The sequence below is a fragment of the Lathamus discolor genome, chromosome 3 (assembly GCF_037157495.1).
Source record: "Lathamus discolor isolate bLatDis1 chromosome 3, bLatDis1.hap1, whole genome shotgun sequence".
Lineage (NCBI taxonomy): Eukaryota > Metazoa > Chordata > Aves > Psittaciformes > Psittacidae > Lathamus > Lathamus discolor.
The window spans coordinates 63,696,027-63,721,177 of NC_088886.1; the positions used below are offsets into that span (position 1 = coordinate 63,696,027).

The window sequence follows — 25,151 nt, forward strand, 5'->3', positions numbered from 1 at the left end:
AGAACAGGCAAATGAGTCAATCCTAAGCTATTACTCCCAATCTTTGTATTTATTTATGAAGAGAGGTACAGAGACTGATTTTTCATGGCACAGTGTTGACAGTAACAGCAAACCATCCTTACTCTGAAAGTGGCTACATCAAGGCCTTGTTATCATTACGAAATGCCATTCTTCCTCATAGTCAACTTCTCCAAGAGATTAAGTAGAGATTTATCAAAGAGCAGTGGAAATGGAGCTAAATGCCAGCATCTGCTTTTAGAAATAACATGTAATAGCTCCAACCAGCGCTGAACCAATAGAGCCTTGTGCTTCACAGATGGCAACTGAGGATGTTTAGTACCAATCCCTCCCGGCACACAACCCAATCTAAAGGCAGAAACTTTTATGCATCAAACTGAGAAATCAATGTGCCCTGCCTGCACTCTAACTCTCCCTGTGCATTACTACTGAACTAAAAGCACTGCTTGACGACAGAGCAGCTCTTCTGCCCCAAGGGTGCATTAATGACTAATAGCCAACACTTTCCAAGCTCTGATGGGCCAATGGAAGAAACCATAGAATTCCAGACTAGTTTGGGTTGGAAAGGCCCTTAAAGCTCACCCAGTTCCAGCCCCCTGCCATGGGCAGGGACACCTCACACTAGAGCAGGTTGCTCCAAGCCCCTGTGTCCAACCTGGCCTTGAACACTGACAGGGATGGGGCAGCCACAGCTTCTCTGGGCACCCTGTGCCAGCGCCTCAGCACCCTCACAGGGAAGAGCTTCTGCCTTAGATCTAACCTGAACTACCCCTGTTTCAGTTTGAACCCATCTCCCCTTGTCCTATCACTCCAGTCCCTGATGAAGAGTCCCTCTCCAGCACCCTTGGAGCCCCCTTCAGACACTGGAAGCTGCTCTGAGGTCTCCACACAGCTTCTCTTCTCCAGGCGGAACATGCATGAAAACCAAATCTTTAATTTCCATTTTCTTCAATCTTGGCTTTATGACTGCTTGAAAGTTGCCCCCTTTGATGAATTATACTTCAACTAACAAGATTTTGAGGAAAAAAAAAAGATGTTTCTGCAATTAGACCTGTGAAATCCCTAAAACCTTCACAGAGTTGAAATCTCTAGATCGAAGAATGTAAATATTTTCTCTGGAGTTTCACTGGATACTCCCCAAGTGTGGAATGCTGTGCCTTTGAACTGCAAAGGGAAACAGATACAGATGAATCTGCAATGAAGAACCAGCACCTTTTGGGCCAACAAATGGACAATGCTTTCTTTTTCCGTCCTGTCTGAAATGCAGCTGCATTTCCTGGGTAATCAGTTATGAAGTGCTGCAATAAGCCAGTCAAGAAGTAGTTTGGGAAGCATGGTTATAGCTATGATAAACTAAGTGAAGGAGGTAGGAGGCTGTCTGAAAGGAGCAACATCTGAACGCAATTTTTGTTCAGAAGCTCCATGTTTTAGAGGACAAATCAATGCTTAAGCTTAAAATCAGCTTTAGCTTATAATCACCCACTACTGCAATACAAACATCTTCAATGCACCTTACGTGATGGTCAGCAAACTAGCAGCAAGCTTTCAAGTAATGCAGACAGAGCAAAGCTGGGGCTGGGGGTGAGTTTTGAGGTGCGTGTCCAAGCCACATCTCCTCTGTTCTTCCTAGAGCATTTCAGAAACAGTGTTTCTCCATTCATTGACTATCCTTTTATCTTAGCGCCTCATATTTTCTCAGGCTCTCCTCAGTAAGTTACTCTTATCATGTGGAACTCTGGTAAGAGAACTGCAACTGGATTTCTACACGGCACTTGGTGTTCAGTGAACACCAAGTTACTCAGCAACCTTCTATTTTAGTGAGTCTCCTTGTATCCCTGGATACTACCACCATTATTCATATTCACATGACCTCCTAGAACATCTGGTGCTATGGAAAATAGTGTAATATCCTGAATATGCAGCAAGACCACCCAATTTCAAATCCAGTCTGGGTTAAGCTGACACTTCTTTAAGTGGCCTCAGTGATTTATTTCAGTTAACACCTGCTTATCAACCAAGAGGATGATCTCAGTTTTTATGAAGTCAAACCAGATGTGTGCGAAGCACTGACTCTGCAGTAATCCAGCCAAACTGCAGCAGTCCTCATTCAAAGCTAACCTGGAAAGCGCTCTGCAGAAAATCCTCACAATCTTTTTACTGTCAAGCACATCTCTCAAATGCCTACTCAGAGCACTGAGTGAGCAGAAACAACAGCAGACTTAGGCTGTGCCTCATATGAGTAGTAAAGACCTTCATTTGCTGAGTCCCTTCCTATACGTGCAGTCAAGACTGTCATGTCCAGCCCACTGTTGAAAATAACCTCAGAGTTCTGTCAGCACAGGTAACATTTCTCTTCTAGAAACACAGAATGGTTTGGGTTGGAAGAGACCTTAAAGCTCATCCAGCTCCAACCCCTGCCACAGGCAGGGACACCTCTCACTAGAGCAGGTTGCTCCAAGCCCCTGTGTCCAACCTGGCCTTCAACACTGCCAGGGATGGAACAGCCACAGCTTCTCTGGGCACCCTGTGCCAGCGCCTCAGCACCCTCACAGGGAAGAACTTCTGCCTTAGATCCAAACTGAACTTCCCCTGTTTCAGTTCTTTTCTTCAAAGAACAGACAGCACTGATGGTAATAACAGCATTAAATTAAAATATTATTCAAGAATCAATAGAAATAGGGTAAACATTTCCTGAAAGTGAAAATTCTGTACATTTGCAAAACTCTACACAGCAAATGCAGACTCTTCCAAGGCAAGATTCATAGATGTCCATTCTTAAACTTCATCCCTTGCAGCTCTAGTACAATACATTAACACTGTCAATTTATTCACAGATCTGATTTGCACTAAGAATAAAATATAAGTAAGCAGCTATTTTCTTCTTGATGCTGGAAGGAAAGCTATAAACCAGCACAATCAGCAACTGACAGCAAAGAAACATCTTGAAAGATGACAGCATTTTTCCTCTCTTACTTTTCATAAATATTAAATGCAGTATCAACAAAAGAAAATAGCTCAGTGATTTAAAACATGAGTGAGAACGAATGGCAAGTTCAGCATTACAAGCCCATTATTACGAGTCCATCTTTACAAATCCACCTCAGCTCCTTTTAAAAACAGAAACTGGGAGAGGAAAAATCTAATCAAAGAAATTGTTGAAATTAGCGAACGCAAGACCAACTAGCAGAGATTTTGCATGTAAAGTCAAGGATTAATACAGTAGTTGGAATTGATTTTGCAGCCTGCACGTTGTCCTGCGACATCAGGTCAGTGGTGAAGCTTCTCTTGAAGAACTTCAGCTATTGCTTTTCCTTCTTCCTGAAATAAGATTTTAGTATAAATAGATATAAAAGGTGATACCAGCAAGTAGACAGTGGCAGAGAGCCATGTAAGGAGGTGCATGTTATCTGACTGTTCTATAGGGTCATACATAGAGTCAGAATGGTTAGGGTTGGAAAGACCTTAAGATCATCTATATACCAATATTTACTGGCTTTTAAGGAAAACAAACATTTGTCCTTCAATCCTCAAGGTGATGGAAGTGAAATCTTCAGAGAACCTCATAAATTGAAAGGAGAACTTTACTTGAAGTGGGTTTGAAAACAGGTATTTGAAAGAGTCAGAATCACCACCAGCACCCCGAAGACAAAGCTACCTTTAACCTGAGGCTGCTGACATGACTGTCTCAGGTCACAATTTAAGGAATAATCATAGTGTTGGAATTCAGCTTGTAGTGGGAAAGCTTCCCAAAGCATCATGTTGCAAGTCTGACTCATATGAAGTATGTCCTAAACCTAGTGCAACCAAAATCATTCCAAAACCAGGTAAGAGGAGAACAGGACATATTTGTCAAGTATGCTCACCAACGCAAATGCCTGTGCCCACAAACACACAAGTAACAGGTCCCAGAGCCCTGTTCTAGTGAGAGCAGTGCTAGTTGTCAGGCTGGCTGAACCAGCCAGGACGGAGGTTAGTTTTCCTAGCTGATTCCATCAGCCTGGGGCCCAGGGATGCAGGTAGGAAGATCCCCTCTGCGCTTGCTATTTCAGTCCTCCCTGAAGCAGATGGTCTGGGGGACTGTCAAAGAGACAGACCAGTCCATTAGTGGGCAGAGAACAGTGACTCATGAAGCCACAAGCAGGAAGAGAAAGGAATCACGGTCCAGGCACCTATCCCAGGCAGTGCTACAAATATAAGGTCTGCCGTGTTTTATGTCGCTTTTATGATGTGCTTTCAACGTCAGGGCTGGCAAAGGGAAAAGAAAGCTCTAGAAATGCTGGACCTTACTATAAAGATTCCCATTAGGAGCTCCCCACAGCTGTAACTCTAAACAACTGGAGAAGGAAAGAAGCATCCTTCAATGTACCAGGACTGTAAGATACATCCAAATATTAATTAAAGCTAATTCAGTCTCCAGAGGCCATTATCTTGAGCAACTGAATTGTAATGAAGAACTGACTGACAGGGAATACCCCCATGTCTTTAGATAAATCCCTGGATCACATTGTAATGTTAGTTTACTATCCAGCTGGCAAGTAACTAATACATCCAATACATGAAGCCCATGATATATACTGTACAAGCGGTGTCAAGGGACACTTTCATTTGCTGTGGCAGACACTGCAAAGAAATTCCCTGTTCTTAACACTGCCCCTGAAAAGCAGCCAAGAGAATCCGTTAGTTCTTCAATTTCCTAACAGGAAAATGGACAACAAAGCTGACTCTACAACAAGGTGCCTCTGCTACTCCTTTTCCTCCTGAACACTCCCTGAAGCTTATCAAAGAAAGGCCTGTAACGCCTCTCCACCAGCGGCCCAAACAGGCACTTCAAGATGAAGGAGAGGCGAGACAAGGCTGGATGAAGGAGTGACACGAGGCAGAATGTCACCACGCTGCCAGCACTGTGACCCACACTGCCTTGCTGTCTTTTCCCAGTGACCTATAAACACAGTGAACAGCAAAGATGATACAGCAGAATGCCAGGAGCTAGAACCTTGCAGAAAGATGATCACAGCCCCAACAAGAGCTCTGCAGTGAGGAAAATGTCAGCTTTACCTGCTAGCCCTGCCTGAGGCTGCAGCTGAAGAAAGCTGAAGAAAGCCACATAAGCAGGCTACAGAGCTAAGGGCTATGTCAATTATGAAGACATTAAACCTACTCCACTGTCATTACAAATCCAAAGCAGGACTGAAATGTAGGCAGTAGCACTGAGTTCAAACATCAGCCTACAGAGGTTGGCTGCCAATTGCTCTTGTCCATTGCAATAAGAATAGAACAACAAAAGAGCAAGATTTTATAGAATGAATTGAGATTTGTCTTAAACTCCAAGTATCAATCCCCTAGGTCTGCAGCACCAAAGGGCTGCTGTTAGTCATAAGTCTTGTATTTCAATCCATGGAAATAGACTGACTAAATCTTCATATATCACTTCAGAAATCCTACTAAAAAAAAAAAGACTCATGACTTCTCATTTCTATGTCTCAGTTGCGGAAAAAACCCAAGTATGTGCATACTTGGCTGCTTCAGAATAGACCTCTAATTGTCCAGGCCGTGTCCACTTACATGTATCAAAGTGTGGCACATCCAATTATATTCTATGTCATAAACTTGCAGTATTTGCCTTAATACCTATGTTAGCAGATGTTGTTCCAGCTGAGAAAGGGTGAACTGCAATGCTGATAGGAAACAAAAGCAGATACACTCAAGTTATTATCCCAACTCAAGCAAAACAGAGCAAACAGAAGACCTAAGATGAGCTGGGCAGCCACCTAAGGAGAAATCCAAGTAGCAGCCAGAACGGTTGGACATTTTGGGATAGAGTTACAACATTTCATTTTGAAGACTGTGGTACCCTGTGAAAAATAATCCTGAAAGCCTGAAGAAGACAGGAAATACATCCTTAAAATTTTCTGCATTTGGAGCAGGGTAGAGAAGACACTTCACAATAGTGCTGCCATTCAGCATTTCCATTGCTAAGTCTTTCTTGATAGGTACTGAGGGAAAGGAGGCAAAAAAAGAGAGATCTAAATATTAGCAATACAATTGTTGGCAAAAGGCTGTACTTTGAGCAAGAGAGGAATTCAGAGTTACCATAGCAGCCACCCACTCTTGAAAGGAGGGAGGGGGAAAAAGAGGAAGACTCAAGAACTTAGATTAAAAAAAAGGAGCTTATTGTTAACAAGACAATGTGCACAGATGCCAAGAGATAAGGACCTGGCTGCACTTAGATAGAACGAGATAGGGGAATTAGTAGATATAGGCTTTGCTTCTAAATGGGTTGATGAGTGAAATCACACAAGTCTGACATTGTTTACTCCCAGCAAGGATCAGCTTGTTGCCTGTTTACGACTCTAAGCTGGTGTTTTGTGCACAGCTGGCTGAAACTCCCAGGGAGGATTCGGGAACAATCCCTCCCTCTCTTCCAAACATTTCTGCTAACCAAAAAGAATGTGCATTTTGTACCAGAGATTCTATGCTCATGAAATCCTAGCTAGTATGTGACCGTGCTCTCAGTAACTGTTGTACCACAGCTCACACAATGACCACGGTACTCTTTAAACCTTCTACTCGAGAGAACAGTGATGAGGAAGCTGTTATTCAGGGCCAGCTATCCTGATAAAATGACAGTGTAAGGACATGACCCCAAATATTGGAACAAGGAATTTCCTTCCCTGATTTTTAGCTGCAACCAGGCAATAGGATTAAAAATCTTAAGGATTGCCAATATTGCATCTAGGACCTACTTTTGCAGGCTACAACCCAGCTAAAATATGATAGCAATTCACTTTATTAAGTAGCATGTAAGAATTCAGAAGTCCTGAGAGCAGTTTCTAGTGCTTTAGTTAAATGACGACAGTGTTGTGTATCTATAAAGTCATGAAACAGATCACAACAGTTCTAATGGTTGATGCTGCTAACTACAATAACTACAGACAGCATAAGGTTTGCATACTCTCACTCATGTCAAAAGCCACTGATACTATAGGCATTGATTACCATTGACAGATATTACTCTTTACTAATGTCTACTTCTTATTTTTAAAACTCATTAATACTCTTTTCCTTCCTGCTTTGCAGTAGCTGAACAGTTGGTTTCCTTTGGTTACTATGATTCATGGCAACAGTGGAAATCCAACTTTACAGATGGATGAGAAAAATAGGAGCAATTAAAATGAAGAATGCTGGATATTGTCTAAAATAGCTTGTGCCAAATTTAGAGGTATGTTTCAGTGAAGCAAAGCCTTAGATATCTCCCCAAATAAAGACAATACTATGAGGAGTCTTACACTTGCCTCAAGTTAGAATAGAAGTTTATTGCTCATCTCTTATTTGCAGATAGCACTTGCCTGTACTAACTCAAGATCCACATGTCTTAAATAGACATTGCTCACAAGGAACCTCTGGTAAATGTGACTGTCGGTACTGCAGATTTGAAGCAAGTGGCTCCAGAACCATATTCACAAGTTCACAGAGTTGGCAGACTGTGGATGGGGCTGGGACCTTTGCCATGTTGCCAAGGATCAGTTTCCAGATCAACCAAGAATTAAAAGTCAGCTCATTAAATATATGCTCAAGAGCAACACACACACATATATATGCCTATATATATGCACACATCCATATATAGAATCATAGAATGGCTTGGGTTGGAAAGGACCTCAAAGCTCACCCAGTTCCAACCCCTGCCGGGACACCTCACAATAAAGCAGGTTGCTCCAAGCCCTGTCCAACCTTTCAAACATAACAAGGACCCAGTCTGTCTCTTCCCACCCTGACAAGAGTGCAAGCAATACAAAGTTCTTCTTCTGATTTCCTACAAAACCTTGACCTCTCTGTATCTCCTGCTGTGTATTTCCTCCTATTACTCTTAATTGCTTCTCCACACTTAGATATCTCAAAACCAGAGAACTGTATTTGGAACAATACAATACACACTTTAGAAACTTGGATCTTGCTTGTGGTTATGTTTGAGGTTTTTTTCTGGTCATATATTTTCTGGTTTAAAATCCTGACTTGTCTGCCAGGCTAAAGAATTCATACATGCTGGGTTAATAAAAAGGCAGTATTTCAAAACTAATTACTTCCAAGTTTTGCTCCTTTTAGCATCTGGCCAAAGGGCACTAAAGATCCCAAAGCTGGTACGAAGCTATATGGAAGATGACTAAACAGAAGCATGAGGTAACATTTAAATTCTTCAACCCAATTTGAAGAGCAATTAGCCTTCCTGTCCTGCCCAGAGATTATATCTATTTAAAGGCAACGACTACTGCAGTAACCCAGAATAACACACTCAGTTTGTGTTCTGGTTTACATTAAAACCAGCTGGTTGGAGATGGCATCAGTGTTGTTCTGGTAGCTCAGCTTCTGTGTTGCAATAACATGGAATGCTGTTTGTGGTGACCTTTCTGCTCATCATGCAATAATTGATAGCTGTTCAGCATCTTTGTCAGTGACATGGACAGTGGGATTAAGGTGCCCTCAGCAAGTCTGTGATGGCACCAAGCTGTGTGGTGCAGTTGACACACTGGAGGGAAGGGATGGGATCCAGAGGGACCTGGACACGCTGGAGAGGTGGCCAATGCCAACCTCATGGAGTTCAACCAAGTGCAAGGGCCTGTACCTGGGTCAGGGCAATCCCAGGCACAGCTACAGGTTGTGCAAAGAGACTCAGAGCAGCCTGAGGAGAAGGACTTGGGGGTGCTGGTGGATGAGAAACTGGACATGAACTGAACATGAACTTCAGTGTGTGTTGAGCCCAGAACCCCCCATGTGCTGGGCTGCATCAACAGGAGCGTGAGCAGCAGGTCGGGAGAGGGGATCCTGCCCCTCTGCTCTGCTTTCGTGAGACCCCACTTGCAGCACTGTGTGCAGTGCTGGTGTCCCCAGCATAAGAAGTACATGGAGCTGTTGGAGCAAGTCCAGAGGAGGCCACGAGGATGAGCAGGGGCTGCAGCACCTCCTGTATGGAGACAGGCTGAGAATATTGGGGCTGTTCAGCCTGGAGAAGAGAAGCTGCATGGAGACCTCAGAGCAGCTTCCAGTGTCTGAAGGGGGCTCCAAGGGTGCTGGAGAGGGACTCTTCATCAGGGACTGGAGTGATAGGACAAGGGGAGATGGGTTCAAACTGAAACAGGGGAAGTTCAGGTTAGATCTAAGGCAGAAGCTCTTCCCTGTGAGGGTGCTGAGGCGCTGGCACAGGGTGCCCAGAGAACCTGTGGCTGCCCCATCCCTGTCAGTGTTCAAGGCCAGGTTGGACACAGGGGCTTGGAGCAACCTCCTCTAGTGTGAGGTGTCCCTGCCCATGGCAGGGGGCTGGAACTGAGTGAGCTTTAAGGTCCTTTGCAATCCAAACCATTCCGTGATACTAAGAATTGAGTGAGAGGATAAGCCTGGCCACAGAGGTATGCACTGTCTCATCTCCCACTGACATTATTAGGGCAGCCCTCAGCCCGTCCAAAGGAACGAGAAAGGAAACTGAGAAGCACAGGTCAGGGAATAGACTCCCACAGGCATGTGCTGTTTACTTAAGAACAAGTCGTGCTTCTGCCAAGACGAGAATGACATGCACTCCCAACTAAGCCAGGCACAGAGCTACGTCTGTGCGATTCATTAGTCACTCTGCCTCCCCACACTTCTTAGTAGCCTCTAAACCAGCTCTAATACCAGCTAGCAGACACCTTTTTTCCCATCCCTGCTCATCACTCCCTGTATCAGAGAGAAGGAAGAAGAGCTGTAGTGTCTTGTAGCCCACCTCATTGCAGAATAAGTGCCAAGTGGACTTCACATGAGCACTGAGGTACCTGCAAATACCAATTCTGGCATGTAGAGACATACACAGATCTGGAGAAACCTGCAGAGATCAGACACTTACATAAACCCACTCTTCTGCTTTACCCCACCAAAGAATGTGCAATTCTACTAATCTGTACTGGGTTAAAACATGGAGAGGAACAACTACCAGTCACAAGCAAACCTTACCCTTATTCTTTACCACCCAGCAAACCTGGTTATCCTAAATCTCTCACCCCTTTTGGGCAGTTAGCCCTCTCAGCATTGCCTTAGCTTTCAAGGCTCAGAGAACCAGTACGTGTGTGATGCTCAGAATGAAGTCCAATGAACCAAGTTCTCCAAGCCCTCACCATAACTCATAGAAGATTTGCACACATAAAATCAGCCAACAGTTGTTGCATCTTCTCCCCATTCCTCCCTCCTCCCCTCATTGTGAGCTGTTTGCTCCCAACAAATACAGTGGTATTAAATCGTATAATATACTTACAGCCAGATACATAGCTGCATATACGCTTAGTGCTGCTTCTTTGGATGGGAATGTCTTTCTGGCTTTCATGATAAGGTCTGGATTTCCAGTACAGGCATGTACGCTACTGATGAACTGTGTATACTGTTTACATCCAAGTGCTGTATAGTTGGGTTTACAAAGTGCAAGAAAATGTGGTGCAAGATTCCCTGTTACTACTTGTCCAGCATTTACAAAGATGTCCGTAGCAAACAGTCCAAATGCGTAAATTCCTGAGGAGGGAAACAAAGAGTTACACTTAGTGACAATCTCACTCCAGGGCAACATATTATAGGATTTATCATAGTAAACACCAGCTCCTTCCATTCAAGAACATGAAAAACCCTCACATGTACCATACCCTAAAGATCCTGGCTCATGTTGGAGATGTACCTTCACAACCACATCGCATGTACCTACACACTTGATGTCTCTGCACCCTCCAGAGGGGCGTGCTCAGCTCTTATACAAGTAGCCTGCTTCCCCAGGCCCCATAGGCACGAATCTCCCTTGTTGAGGACAGCTAGCTACACTGGTATCTAACTTTGACCCATGTTCACTGAACAGCAGTGACAGAGGCAAATTCTTCACCCTATAAATCTGCTGGAGAACCAAGGAAGCCAGGCCGTGATGGAGAAGTAACCTGAAAAGTCACAACACAGACTGGACATCATTTTCTCTTCCCCTGCAGCTGTAAAGAAGCTGAAGTACTGAATAATTTAACATTGCCACGCATGAGTTGTCTTCATCTTGCCTGCTACTGGGTATGTCTCTACGCAGAGCATATTAATCACAAGATCAACACAGTGAGCTAAAGATCTATATATCGGAGGAGCTACTTATGCTAAAGAGGGTTTGTTTTCTGAGACCTATCAGCAAGACATTAAACACATGTACTCATTCATTAGAATGGAAATGCATGTATCTGATCACTTAAAACAGATGAGGTCCCTTCCTACTCTTTTGGAAGCAGAAAATGAGCTCTGGAAGGAAATGCAAACACAGCACCCTGACTGGGAGGCAAAGCCAGCAGTTCTGTGTTCAAATCCCACCTGAGCTACAGATTTCCTCATGGATTTCCATGGGCAAATCACTTTACCTTTCCCATACTTCAACTCACTGTGAATTCTGGCCATCCCAGCTACATGGGGCACCATGAGGGCTCTTCCAAGAGAAACACCACAGCAGACATGATCCCACAGAAACATGTGTGTTTCTACAGGCTGTTGTTTTCTCCAGCAAACCTAGAGGACTGTGGATGAGCTCTGGGATCCTGGCTGGTCGGCAGCATCACACTGACATTAATTCACTCGAGCTGCTTGATACTAGTGAGCAGTGGATTGTGGCTGGCCAAGTGGCTGCACAGAACGGTCCTCTCAGCAAACCCTGAGGGTGTGCACTGCCCCATCATAGGTGGGTGGCCACATCCATCACTTGGTGTGAATGCAATGGGTGGTGATGCCTCATCTCGTACAATAGTGCTTTCTTTAACTTCTGTGAGCAAGGAGAACCCCCCAAATGGGAAGGAAAAGCAGGCACTGATTGCACACAGAACAAATGGGGCAGGAGGATCTCCTCATCATCACCCCCCACCTCCTCTGGACCTATGCAAGACAGTCGGATTCTTAATGACTTTTAGCAATCCAGCAAGCAATGGGCTCTCAAAAGCAGGCCCAGCTGTTACACAAACACTGCAAATACAGACACAGCTGCCCATCCCCTCCTTTCCCCGCGACTGGGGCACGCAGGAGGATTAGCTGCCCCAAGGCTTCCTTCCTCCAGCTGCTTTGCTTAGATACAACCATCAGCAAACATCAGTGAGCCCTGCTATGGCAGCCCTGCACGTACTGAAAAGCAGCATCTGGGAATATTCAACAGCCATTTGGAGCAGCGGTACTTCTCCCTCTGAACACATTTACAATGAACTAAGTTGAAAGGATGACATATCTACTAAGGTCAATGGGAGAGTTACAGCTGACTTCAGTAGAGTGCAGATTTTGCTGTTTTCTAATAGGGCCTGTAAAATAATCTCTAGGCTCAGAAAGTACCTAAACTGTGCTTCAAACGTCCCCATGTCTTCAACTTTGGCTGCTACGTGTGTGCATAACCAAAAGAAAACTATCGGCTATAGCTATGGCACAAGGACATCTCCTTTCTCCAGGCCTGCTGGTTGTTCTTCCTCCTTGTGATCCCAATTTCTTCGCTTTTTACTGCTGCTTCTGCAACTGGTCTTTACCCCAACTTCCAAGAAGCTTCAGCTGCTACCCAAAAGGAGAGAACTCGCTGCACCTTAGCTAAGACTGCGCATGAAATGGTGTATGGCTATGTGAATGTTCTCCCTGGGTCAAAATTAAGACACAATCGATCACTATCAGCATTCAGAAAAGGAAAGCATTGGTTTTGCTCATACCAAGGAATCTGATGGTCCTGCGCACCAGTGGATTTATATAACAACAGTCTCCAGTTAATATTGTTTTCTCTTGGTTTTCAAAATCCTTTGTAGCTAACTGTAGACAAAACACTGCAGTTTCTCCAACGATAATCTTAGGGAAGGAGAAAAAAGGGGAGAGAAATGGTACATCAGGTTACAGCAAGTCAAACATAACTGGTGTTACAGAGATAGCTATGGCATCTTACAGAAACAAGACCAAACCAGCACAAAAAGATAATGTTAAGTGAACCAGATGTTAATCTTCTTATGAGGGAAACATGCATTATGGCTGTACTTTATTTGCATTAGAGGAGAATAAACTTCTATAACCAAGACTTGGAATTAACATAAATGAGTTTCCAGAATGAGGGGAAAGAGAAAGAAATCTGTCGGTTCAACACCACAGATTGCACAACACACAAGATGTGGACCAAAGCAAAAGCCTCACCCTGGGAAATGCTGAACATTTCAGTTCCCACATGGCTTTCACTGACACCCAGCACTTCACAGGGCTCTGAATTCTGAACCATGAGGTCTACAGGGGCAAATCACAACAGAGTTCCTGTTCACATCAGAGGACTGGTTTGCCAGGAGGTGTTTAACAGGGTTTGATGCAGATTTTGCCAGCGCAGTTTATCAGGTCTGGCTTTAGCTTTGCTCCTCACGCTTGAGCAAAGTGTCACCACTGATATTTTAACATTAAGCATGGCCTGTTTCACATTCATGACACCAAAATGAATAAAGTTCTCTATAGATCATTCACATTCTGGTTGGCAAAAAAGAAAAGAAATAAATGGAAGAGTACAGAATTTGAATGTAAAATATCCCCTCTAAGATGTGCAAGAAAACATGACCTTTAACTTCCTTATGATAGTTATGGTATTGAGATTTATTAGCCAAAGCCAAGCCTTAAGCATGGATCTACCTAAACCCATGACACTGAAGCTTTGCAGTGAGTATGATTAAAAGGACCAGAAGGGTCAGATACTGACCACTGTATTTCAACTCTGATTCACTGTGGTACTTAAAGGCAAGGCTCTTCCAGTAACCAGTAAAGCTTATTGCTAGGTACATGACACTGTGATAAACAGAAATGAAGACCAGCAAACTGAAAGTCTTCATATTATACATATTATACAAGAAATAATGCCATCAAATTTGATTCAGTGCCTAGGTTTTCCTAACCCATTGACCTAGCAGGAAATGAGAAACCTTTGCATAAACGACAATAGGTCTGCTACACACAGCACTGGTTACAAAAGCAAAACCCCCAAAAAAAACCCCAAACCAAGATGCAGAACAACTATGGGTGATGGCTCATAAGCACAGATTGTTGTCAACAGGAAGAATATGATTAATGGCCTTAATTATTTGTAGATCTACACAGATGACTTTGGGCTAAATCGTGACACACAGAGGAAGAAAGTGCTTCTTATACATAAAAAGGCACAAATAGCAAAAATCACTGTTGTGGCAAGCATGTGCAAAGCAAAAGCCAGTTTGTTACAGAACCAGTCATCATCCATTACTTCAGACTTGCTTTAGATCCTAGTGGCATTTTTAGATGAAAACCAAATGTCAATACCTGAAGTAACAACTATCCTCCTTCTACCTTAGTACAAGCAAATTTTCAGCTTACTGAAGTACATTCCTTCATCTATAATCAGCAAATGATGGGTACATGTATGAAACATAACCTTGAAATCACGGTCATCATTCTGACTCTGCTAAGGAGAATTCAGCCCAATGATCCCTTCAGCTTTCATGAAAACAAACACAAGCCCAGTTCCAGTAAGATTCATATAGGTGAGAACTGAAATACTACTATTTCCACTGAGAGTCACAGGAACTCCCTCCTTTTCTCTGGAATAATGAGCCATCAAGGATCTGTGATATACAGTGCTCAACCTAGGCAAGAACACCAAGAGCAAGTGTGCCAGCAAGCTCAGCTCTCCAGCTCTGAGCGGAGCCTGGATCTGCTGATCTAGGAATACAGGTCTTGTTGGCAGGTGGGGAAGTTGGGAGAACTGTTCATTCAGCTATAGGAAAGGAGATCCTCACTTCCAGACTTGCAGCAACCCGCCTTCAGCAGGTCTGTGCTGCTGGCAGCAATCCTTCCTTATAATCCCCTGTCTTTGATGGTGAGCTGGATGAAGGAAACGCTCTGCTCCAGGAACAGCAGGGAGCAGTGTTCAAGTTCGGAGTGGAGCAAAAATACCCTCAGAGTGGGTATGGAGGTGCAAGGGTCAGAACGATGCAGAACTTGGCTAAAGACAAAACCGTTGCTATATTAGGTCTAGTGCTCTACCCTCGGCAGTAATCAGAGAGGGATATGCCAGTGAGCACAACAGGTATTCATCTCTATCCTTTTGTGGCTTGGCTTTGATAGAATCCTTCTGAAATTTGGCAATACATATAGGTTCTGTGTTTTTCTGCACTGGCAGCTGTTCCTCTTCCATCCTTCAGCACAAGCACTGCTTATCTCAGTCATCAGCCTATTGAGGCTTCAGAAATGAAAGGAAAATCTTTTTCAATCTCCTAAGTCCCAGGAGAGGTTCTGTTTCCCAGCACAAGTCTTCTTTCCGGCACTACTGGCAATAATCAGCTCTACAGAGCAGAGGAAAGGGAGATCAACCTCCTTCTTGCCCATTAACACAATCCACGTGCCTGGTATATTTTAGGAAGGAAAAATTTCTGCATTCCCCCTGGCACAAGGACCACCATTAACCCCTTCCACTACATACGCAAGTTGCAACCAGTCAACAAATGCCATTTAACAGAACAGGATTACTTGTGTGCTTCTTGACCAAGTCTTAGGGCAACAAGTTTTTGCAGTATGCCAAACCTGACAGTGAAGAATTGCTATGGAGAATCTGACAGCTCTGACAACATCAATTTTTGGACAGAGCTACACAAGCTCAGCTATATAAATAGAATTTGCAATGGAAAAAGTGAAGGTATTAGAAGTTATCAGTTAGTGTGAGGTGTCCCTGCCCATAGCAGGGGGGTTGGAACTAGATGATCTTGAGGTCCTTTCCAACCCTAACTATTCTATGATTCTATGATTCTATGATTCTATAAGTGTCTTTTACCTTATTCTGTCTAACACAGTCATACTAATTTAGATCACTGTATGTATCTCCTGAAGTACTATCTGCATGAAAATCCCTAGCTTAACAGACATTTTAACAGCTGTTAAAAGCAGAGGCCATCCATCCATCCATCCCCAAGGCTGAGAAAACCTTCTGATATATAATTATAGCATGTAAAGTATAAGGAAAAGAGCAATTTTCACCTGAAGACTAACAATACAAGTTGCAGGCTTTTTGGTTTTCTAAAGACCATACATATGAATTATTTTGACAGTCCTTAGATAAAAACACAGTGTACATAACTGTCACAAGAAGGAATGAGACAAGAACGATCACCCTACAAGCACTGGCCTAGGCTCTGATGGGTGATGATCAGGCCCTTGATCTACTACAGCTTCCCTCTGCAGCCGCAGGGAAGGACCTTAGACCTGGTTCACAGTATAAAGCACAACAGGAACGACACAAAAATCACCCTACATAACAATATTTATTATTAATACATCCTTCATAACTAGCCTTTAGATAATCATTTCTTTTCATGGAAGCACAGAAAAGAAATATTAACGCAGCAGAATCTAAATTCCAGGAAAAGTTCTCGTATCCATCTCCATGGCAATCGCATCCTGTCTGCGATGTGACAACCCATTCAACAGTCAGGAACAGTGGGAGGAATGAGATCTAAAATTATTATTTCTTCTTATTTCACCTCTTAGCTCCTGATTCATTTATGAGCCGAGTGATTTCCATGGTGGTTCTGCAGTAATAATACATTCACTGCCAGCCACCCAATGCCGGTCCCCCTTTCCCTGTTTTCCACACAGGATACATACAGCGTTGAGCACTCGTTCCCTACACTGATTCCTTCCTCCCAGATAAGTCCAGGTTTTCTCTGTATTAGTCATTTTTCTGAATTCAGGCAAGCTGTTCTTAGTTTTAACACTGCATGTCAATTCGGAAACCGAGCTTGTCCTTCCCAAAATCATATATCAAGTATGCTCTTAACTGGGTTCGAAATTCCGAGCTCTTTTTCAACTTGAAATGTCAAACCTGACTCATCCCAAACCTCAGCACCAGAGCAACTCTGACCTTGTTGATTTTCCAGTGAACTGGCTCCCTAAACAACTTCCCTTCGTGTCAAGTATGGTTTACAACAGCCAGCACCTATATAAATACATGACCTAAAATCTGTACTTCTGAAATCCTAGTGAGATTTATTGTATGGATTGCCTTCTCATGCATGATGTTACTGCCTATCAAAACACAGGATTCAAGTGAAAATCGAACATTCATTTGGGTGATAAGCTATCTGAGGATAGAGGAATGCATTTAAACAAGATAAATAGGGAAGTTTAAGGTTGATAATTTCTACTTGGGATGAGCAATGGAATTTCTGCATAAACATTCATAGATCTTTCCAGATAACACCTAAAGATTTGGGCATACAAACGTTCATAGGGGCCAGGGAACGTGGTAGAACACACGACTCCCTCTCTGCCAATTTTCAGGGTTATGCTGTAGCTACAGCAACCACTCGGATGAGTAACGCTGAAAAACAGCTCTTGCGCTAAAAAGGCCACTAAATACTCATCCATGTTCTGAATTTATCCAAGTTAAGAAGAGCTGACAATACCGTGCACTGCAACTTCTCTTTGGACTTGTCATTTATTGTGTCTCCCTCATATTGGCATGACTTGAACTCTAAAAAAGGGTTTTGTGAGGCCATTGTCAAGAAACAGCATGGCAAGGGACTGTTGCTTTGGGGAATGAGCATCTCAGGCAGTCCACAGTGCTGCTTTTCTCTCTAGGATGAACTTCCTTATGCTTCCTTAACAGTCAGGAGGAGAAGCTGGGAACTGGAGCTACAAAGCTGGGGGATGCTCTCTGCATCTCTAGGCAAATTGTTATAATTTCAGTTGCATGGGCCCCCCACTCATTTCACTTACAAGTTCTCAAAGCGAAAGCGTGGGGTAGATTTCTTTGTCAAATCTGGTTTCCACAGGCTTTGTGGTTCCTGGTCTTTATTTTCCTTTCTTAACTTAAAGCAATGGGCCATTTCTGGCCTGTTTCTCCTTGAAAAATGCCACCAACATACCCCAGAGCACAGTGGTCTCAAGAGTCCAGAGAATCGAGCAACAGAAACCTTGGTCTTTAGTGATGCTGTAGCTAAGCTCCGCGGTCTGCTTTAAGCTAAAATTGCTGTGTGAGGTGACAGCTCTGGCAGGAAAAGCAGCAACAGTATTCCCAGCAGTAGCAATTTCAAGTTCATTATGCAAAGCTTTCCCTTGAGGCCGTTTTCTTTGTGTTTTTCTTGTTCCCATTGCTTCTTGCTTGCTTAAACCTGACAGCAAGTGCCCTGGTTGATTTTCACAGAACTGCATTTTTCTATAGGAAAAAAATGACCTGTAGTTTTGAGGAAAATGAAAAAATAAATCCTGGAGAAATCTGTCTGCTATTGATGAAATACAAAATATCCCCCCGTGCATTCAGCATGGACGTACAGGACCATGTGGCATAGCAGCTTCTGAAGGTCTGGAGAAGAGTTCTGAAAACAAAATTGCTTTTCTAGAGAAAGATGGGGTAAAAATACTCAGCCTTTTTTTCCAATCAACTCTGTTTTCAAAATACATATGCCTTTTTTTTTCGGTATATATTTGGTCATGGCCATTTACATCTACAGTCATCTAATAGTCAAATAATATCTGCTGCTTTCTCTGTGTTGCAGAGTATGGCTATACGCTACTGAACACCAATATTACTTCTGACAGGGAGAAATATTCTTTACTGCTCATTGCCATACAGAGCACATGTAGTGAGTACGTAACAACAGTAAAGGTTGCTCACTTCATGAGGTCTCTGTTACTATCTGAAAGCAAAAGGCACATAAACCCCAAGCACTGATAACCAGGGAGCTTCAAGCACATATAAGGCAGAAGCTTTTTTCTGTGAGGGTGCTGAGGCACTGGCACAGGGTGCCCAGAGAAGCTGTGGCTGCCCCAGCCCTGGCAGCGTTCAAGGCCAGGTTGGACACAGGAGCTTGGAGCAACCTGCTCTAGTGGAAGGTGTCCCTGTCCGTGGCAGAGGTTGGAGCTGGATGAGCTTTAAGGTCCCTTCCAACAAAAACCAGGCTGGGGTTCTGTGATAATCACAGAAACATGGACAATCCCATCATTCACTGAATTATGTTCATTCACTACCATATAACAGAAGAAAATTAAATATTTTTAAGTCCAGTGTCTCTGAAACCATCCTTCTGTCTTTTTCTCCCTTCTTTTTATTTTTTCCTAACCGAGCAGTTGCTCATGTATGCAAACAGCATCTCCTTCAGAACATGCCTGCCTTACCCGGCAAACAAAGCCTCTGCACAGCAGCACACTGTCACCAGGGCTGGAATCCCACAGTGCTAGAGCAAAATCAGGTTATCTAAAAGATCATTTAGAGAGGCAGTTACCAGGACCCTGCTATTGTGAGTATCTAAGAGAAGGGCCTTGTGCCATCACCACAGAGGGTGAATGCTGGCGTGTGACAGCAGGTCCTTCATTTGAAACATAGAGTAGCATCACAGAATGGTTTGGGTTGGATGGACCTTCAAAGCTCATCTTGTCCAACCCCCCTGCAATAACCAGGGACACCTTCAACCAGAGCAGGTTGCCCAGTACCACATCCAGCCTGGCCTGGAACATCTCCAGGGATGGGGCATCCACCACCTCTCTGGGCAACCTGTGCCAGGGTTTCACCACCCTCACTGTAAAGAATTTCTTCCTCCCATCCAGCCTGAATCTCCCTCTGTCCGTTTAAACCCATCACCCCTTGCCTTGTTGCAACAGGCCCTGCTCAAAAGTCTCTCCCCATCTTCCTCACAGGCCCCTTTTAAGAGCTGAAAGGCTGCAATAAAGTCTCCCCAAAGCCCTCTCCAGGCTGAACCCCAACCCTCTCAGCCTTTCCTCACAGCAGAGGTGCTCCAGCCTCTGATCACAGAATCACAGAATCACAGAATCCCAAGGGTTGGAAGGGACCTAAAAAGATCATCTAGTCCAACCCCCCTGCAAGAGCAGGGTAACCTACAGTACATCACACAGGAACTTGTCCAGGCGGGCCTTGAATATCTCCAGTGTAGGAGACTCCACAACCCCCCTGGGCAACCTGTTCCAGTGCTCTGTCACTCTTACAGTAAAGAAGTTCTTCCTGATGTTAACGTGGAACTTCCTATGCTCCAGTTTACACCCATTGCCCCTTGTCCTATCACTGGATATCACTGAAAAAAGCCTAGCTCCATCATCCTGACACCTACCCTTTACATATTTGTAAACATCATGTTGTGGCCTTCTCTGGACCAACTGATGCTCTGCAACAGCACCAGAGGGACAAGCAAGCAGCCCCATGGGGTGCTCTGGCCCTCTCTTGGTGGGTTGATTTGCTCCAGATTCAGCCCACTTTACCCACTGTGCTTGTCATCTCATCCCTTCCTCATGTCTCCTAAACCTTTTATATTGCTGTGAGACGATGAGTATCCACTGCAGTTCTCCAGGGGGTTAGAAATGGCCTGGACACTAGGAAAATAAGCTTCAGTAATGTTAACATGTCTGGGAACAAGGAAGTGTCTGGTACCCGACTCCAAAACTATCTAACTGCTGGCATGGTTTCACAATGCTGAGACAAGTATTCTCGGTGAGCACATTCCAAAAGGCAGTGGGTAACAGATTGTGGTGAGAACTTTGGGCTTTTCTCATTTTAGAAACTAACATCCAAAAGCTAGGGAAAAAAAATTATTAATCTGGAGAAAATTCTTCACATTTAGAAAAAAAAAAAAAAAATGAAAATCAACCCCAAATTAAGTAATTTTGATCTGAAAATGGTGAGAGGAAGAAAAAAGAATGAATTCAAACCTGCCTTCAAAAGGCATCAATTCACATTTCAAAAGACAAAGTTACTTCAGGCTGAAAGACTCCAGACAATGTTCTTCAAATAGGTTTGAAGTTGCTCTCATTTTCTTTTTATAAAAACAAGGATGCCATTATCCAGAGTTTCCAAGCTCCATGATTCACTCCACAAACACCTCTCCTTAGGAAGATGGGCTGTAATATGACCAGAGATCCACTGATTTCAGTCTACTGATCTCTGAATGGTACCTGAAAAGGGTTGTTGTTACGTACAAGTACTTCATTAAGGATTTTGAAAGAGAACTATTCATCAAATGTGGAGGTTTTTTGCAGGTGTTCAGCTTCACCCTTTAAAACACCATAATGTTGGAGAAAGAGAAACAAAATGTTCCAAGCCCTACCATTTACCTCCCCCATCAGAAGATGAATTCCATATGACATGTTCAACTCTGCACTCGGCTGTATCAAGGAAGTCTTCTATTGGACTTCAAGTGATCCATGTGAAAAAGACTGCAGTTCCTTACGGCCTGGCCTTGGTAAACCCCTTTGTTTCTTGCCAGTCCAAGAAAGCAGTACTTTGTTCTGTTTGTTGAGAGAGATTGGTTTCTTAACCCTTCTGCCCATCTTGAAAACATCATTCCTTGATGAGCACAATCCCAATGCTTATGATACCCATAGCAACGATCATCTCCAACAGCAATGTTACTTAATGCTTTAAACCTTAAATGATCTCCACAACTGCACTCTTCTACCCAGCATGAACATTCAGTTGCAAAATTCAATATAAATGGGCTTTCATCCCTGTTTGAATAAAAACTGATCACATAAAAGGCATCTCTTAAAGATTCTGCTCACAAAGTAGTGGTTTTACAGTCAGCATGTGACTGGAGCCAACTGTTCCCAGAGGCTCAGAGGAAGGAGAAGATCTGAATTTCCTGCTTTTCACACTGTCTTACTTCTATCTCACTTCTACTCCAGGCCAGCCGTGTTTTGGAGATACGTTACTCCTGCAATCAGAAATGCCATCCCCACCAAACAACTAAAACTGAAGGGCCACTGTATCAGTGTATTAATATAACCATGAGAAAACCATGTTGCACATATGATTAATGCCACAAAAATGGAATCGGGATTTTTGTGGCAAAACGTGTGTCTGCAAAACAAACACATGGGATTGGTTTTCACTCGTATTTGTTACTGTCAATTAGGATTGGATTCATGATGCCAAGTAGGCAGCTCAATGAAACAATTCTACACCTTTCTATTAAAAATAATCTTCACAATACAATAGCTTTCATTGAAAGCACACAACTAGCTCCACTCCTATAATGGCCTCTGTACAAGCATCTCTACCTTTACAATTCTCTTAGGCTAATTGCCAACCCATCACATACACTAAGGTCATTATCTTCTTCTAGTTGAAATCAAAGGTAATATCCCCACTAAATGAAAAGGGGCTGGATTAGCTGTGAAAACCTATGGCACTCTAGATTAAAACCAACACTGCAGCCAAAGTGGGGAAACATCTTGGCTACAAATGCCATCCCAAGAAGTTAAGAAAACAAAACTGGAAAGCTAAACCAATTTTACAAGGGAGTAGTACTAAATAGTTGGGAAAGAGGTTTAACAGGTCCAATATATCAGAAAGAAAAGTCTACAACTGTAATGCTCACTGCTGACTGTATTATCATAACATTATTCTTCTTAGAGAATACTTCCTCATCTTCATGTTGTGAGCATTATTGCAGGGTATCTGATCTAGAACTCTGACTTTAATCCCAGCCATCTCACACTGGGGTTACTTGTGCATAATATGTACACTCAGCATAAAACCAGCAGTAAAACTACTGAGTAACAAACCCTGAGAGCATTAATTCACATTTCTAGTGCCTGTGAAAGCCAGAAAGCAAATGACCAAATAAAAGCTTTTGAAGAAAAAGCAGAGACCGTGACTTGTATTGACAATAACACAGTCAAAGCAATGAATCCACGGCTCTACCAAAAGTAACTTCTGAAGCTTCCCTGACTTCCCTGATGTTATTCCTGGCATGGTCACTAGAGATGCTGGTCAGTAAGAAAGGGTGAGAGAGAAAAAGAGATCAGAAGTTCCTCTTCCAGGCCTGCCCCAAGCAGCCCAGATGCAAACCAAAGTGTGACCATTCACCTGCATCTCTTCCCTCAGACTCGAAAGCTGTACTTTCACAGTGTGCAATTATTTCTCCTTAAGAATGTTATTATAATTAATTAAGACACTGAAGTGGTGTTTATTAGAAACAGAATCTTAATGAAGGCACAGAAGTGGGAGTAGAGAACTGTTTATGAGCATCAGAAGTTTTAATAATTGCTTGCCTCTTAACAATGCAACGGCACTGAATTAAGCAGCTTCTTCACAGAACGCTGCGGAGCAGCAGCATGTCCCATTTGTCTTTATTTGACACATCTACACATTGAAAGCCTGCTTCAGGAATGATTCTGTACATCCTGCAGATCAAATACGGAGCATTTACTTTATGGTTTTCTGCAAATATGATCTGCACCACTCTCATCACTCTTTCAACTCTGCTACACACTGTCCATTTTACTGCTCCTGCCACGAATCCAGATGGCTGCAGATGTGCAGCTGGCAACACTATGTTGTCTGACCCTGGTTAGGAGTTTACACAATGTAGTGCTTGAATGGAGAGGAAGTCCCAAGTGCCCTCATTAGCACAGCAGCCAATGAGCTGAAATAGGAGCAGCAAGAGTGGGAAATCTTAGCAAAAAATCCCTCGCACAGGAAATGCCTCCAAGACAGAGGGGAGATTGTACGCTTTGCTGTGAAGACAGCAGAGTATAAAAACAGCTCTTTTAGGCATGCAGTGGTATTCTGAAAACTAATTGTGAAGACTATAGGCCAAAGTACGCCCAGCTACTCTTCTTCACTATGTGACTGTATCTCCTTCCACTCATAAACTAGGGCATAACGCTTTACCTTAATGCTTACCAAAGGATCACCTCCTTTGCACATACTAGCAAACGTGCTGCTGGTTTAATAAAATACCTTAAGAAAAGCTCAAGTGGGGAGAAAAGTGTTTTAAGGATGAATGAGGCTATTTAAGAATTTCAGATCTTGGGAAGCTTTGACACTGGCTGTCTTCAAGGCAGACTTGAGAAGAGCTGGCATTTCGTCTTCTCTGTGAAGGCAGTAAAGGGGTATTAGATAAAATACATGATCGTTATGTAAATGTGTGAACATTGGCTTTTAATTAGCAGGGGATGTAATCTCTCATTACTGGAGCAATTGAAGTTATTACTAGAAAGAGACATTCAAAGCATGCTGTGTTGAAAGGTGCTTTCACAAGCTCGGTGATATGATCCCTGTTCAGGTACTCTGGGGTGTGAACTCATTCTTTCAGGCATTACTTTTTTGCCATTACCTTTGAGGTTAACAACACAGGTGAGCTACAAATCAACCATGGAAACGTGACTATTTTGGGGCAGCATATTGTGCATACCCACATCTTGAGTTTTTAAAGGAATAGGCTCTGCTTTATGATTTCCTTTCTACTTCTGATCATGCAACAATCACAGTCCATTCAGAAGCAAAAGAAAGTCAGAGTACAACTGCCATATTGACTCTTGAAATGAACATAGCTCCATACAAAGATTCAGTCAGCATCACAATACAAAGGTTCAGTCAGCATCACAATATGAAGGTTCAGTCAGCATCACACTCATTCCCATATACTGTTCCATCTCAGGAAAGCCTTGCTGGTTCAAGCAGCATTGAAGCTTGCGATTAAAACTCACCAACACTGAGATAATCAATTCAAAATTACAACACACCTAGCTCTTGTTTAACTTTTTCATGCCCAAATCTCCCAGTGCTTTACAGAGAAGCCTGGTTTCACAATTGCCACATGACAGCTAGGCAGTAAAGGCTAAACGAACATCCTGCTTGGGTGGCCACATCCCTTTATCAAGGCAAAGCCTGACAGAGCTCCGTGCATTTATCCTGCCAGCTGCAGATGTCCACGAACTCCTCACATACCCCAAGACCAGTCTGCCTACAGATCTCATCTGCCTTTGCTAAATGCTCTGGAAAGGGTCCCTGTGACTGATTGAAGCGCTGACTTCAGTAGAGCGTGAGCACTTGGCAAAGAGGGCAAAGAGAACCATTGTAACAGCCAGACTGTCCTCACCATCCTTCACATGAGCCCGCTCATGGCCTTCAGTCAAATGCAGCACAAGCTCCTCATTCCTCCCTCGGGCCCTTAGGATGCTCAAACTCACATCTGTGCAGTTTGAAAGCACCAAGGCAGCAGCCTCCAGCCTGGCCAAGCCCAGATATGCCCCAACAGGTCCAATGACACCCCCTCATAGGAACAGGAGAAGCACAGACTGAGCAGTGAAGAGGTTCTGGACACTAAGGTCAATCTGTGTAAGTATGATGAAACTAC

The 25,151-nt window shown here is 43.4% G+C and overlaps 1 protein-coding gene across 1 annotated transcript in view; it reads right to left on the minus strand.

Moving 5' to 3' along the window:
* The window catches only part of PLPPR5 (phospholipid phosphatase related 5), a 47,375-nt gene that overhangs the window by 11,603 nt on the left and 10,621 nt on the right, over nucleotides 1-25,151 (minus strand). The window contains exons 2-3 of the mRNA XM_065669515.1: nucleotides 12,723-12,855; nucleotides 10,295-10,545 (exon numbers count right to left, since the gene is read on the minus strand). Coding sequence (XP_065525587.1) covers nucleotides 10,295-10,545; nucleotides 12,723-12,855 — 384 coding nt within the window. The remainder of the gene's footprint in view (nucleotides 1-10,294; nucleotides 10,546-12,722; nucleotides 12,856-25,151) is intronic.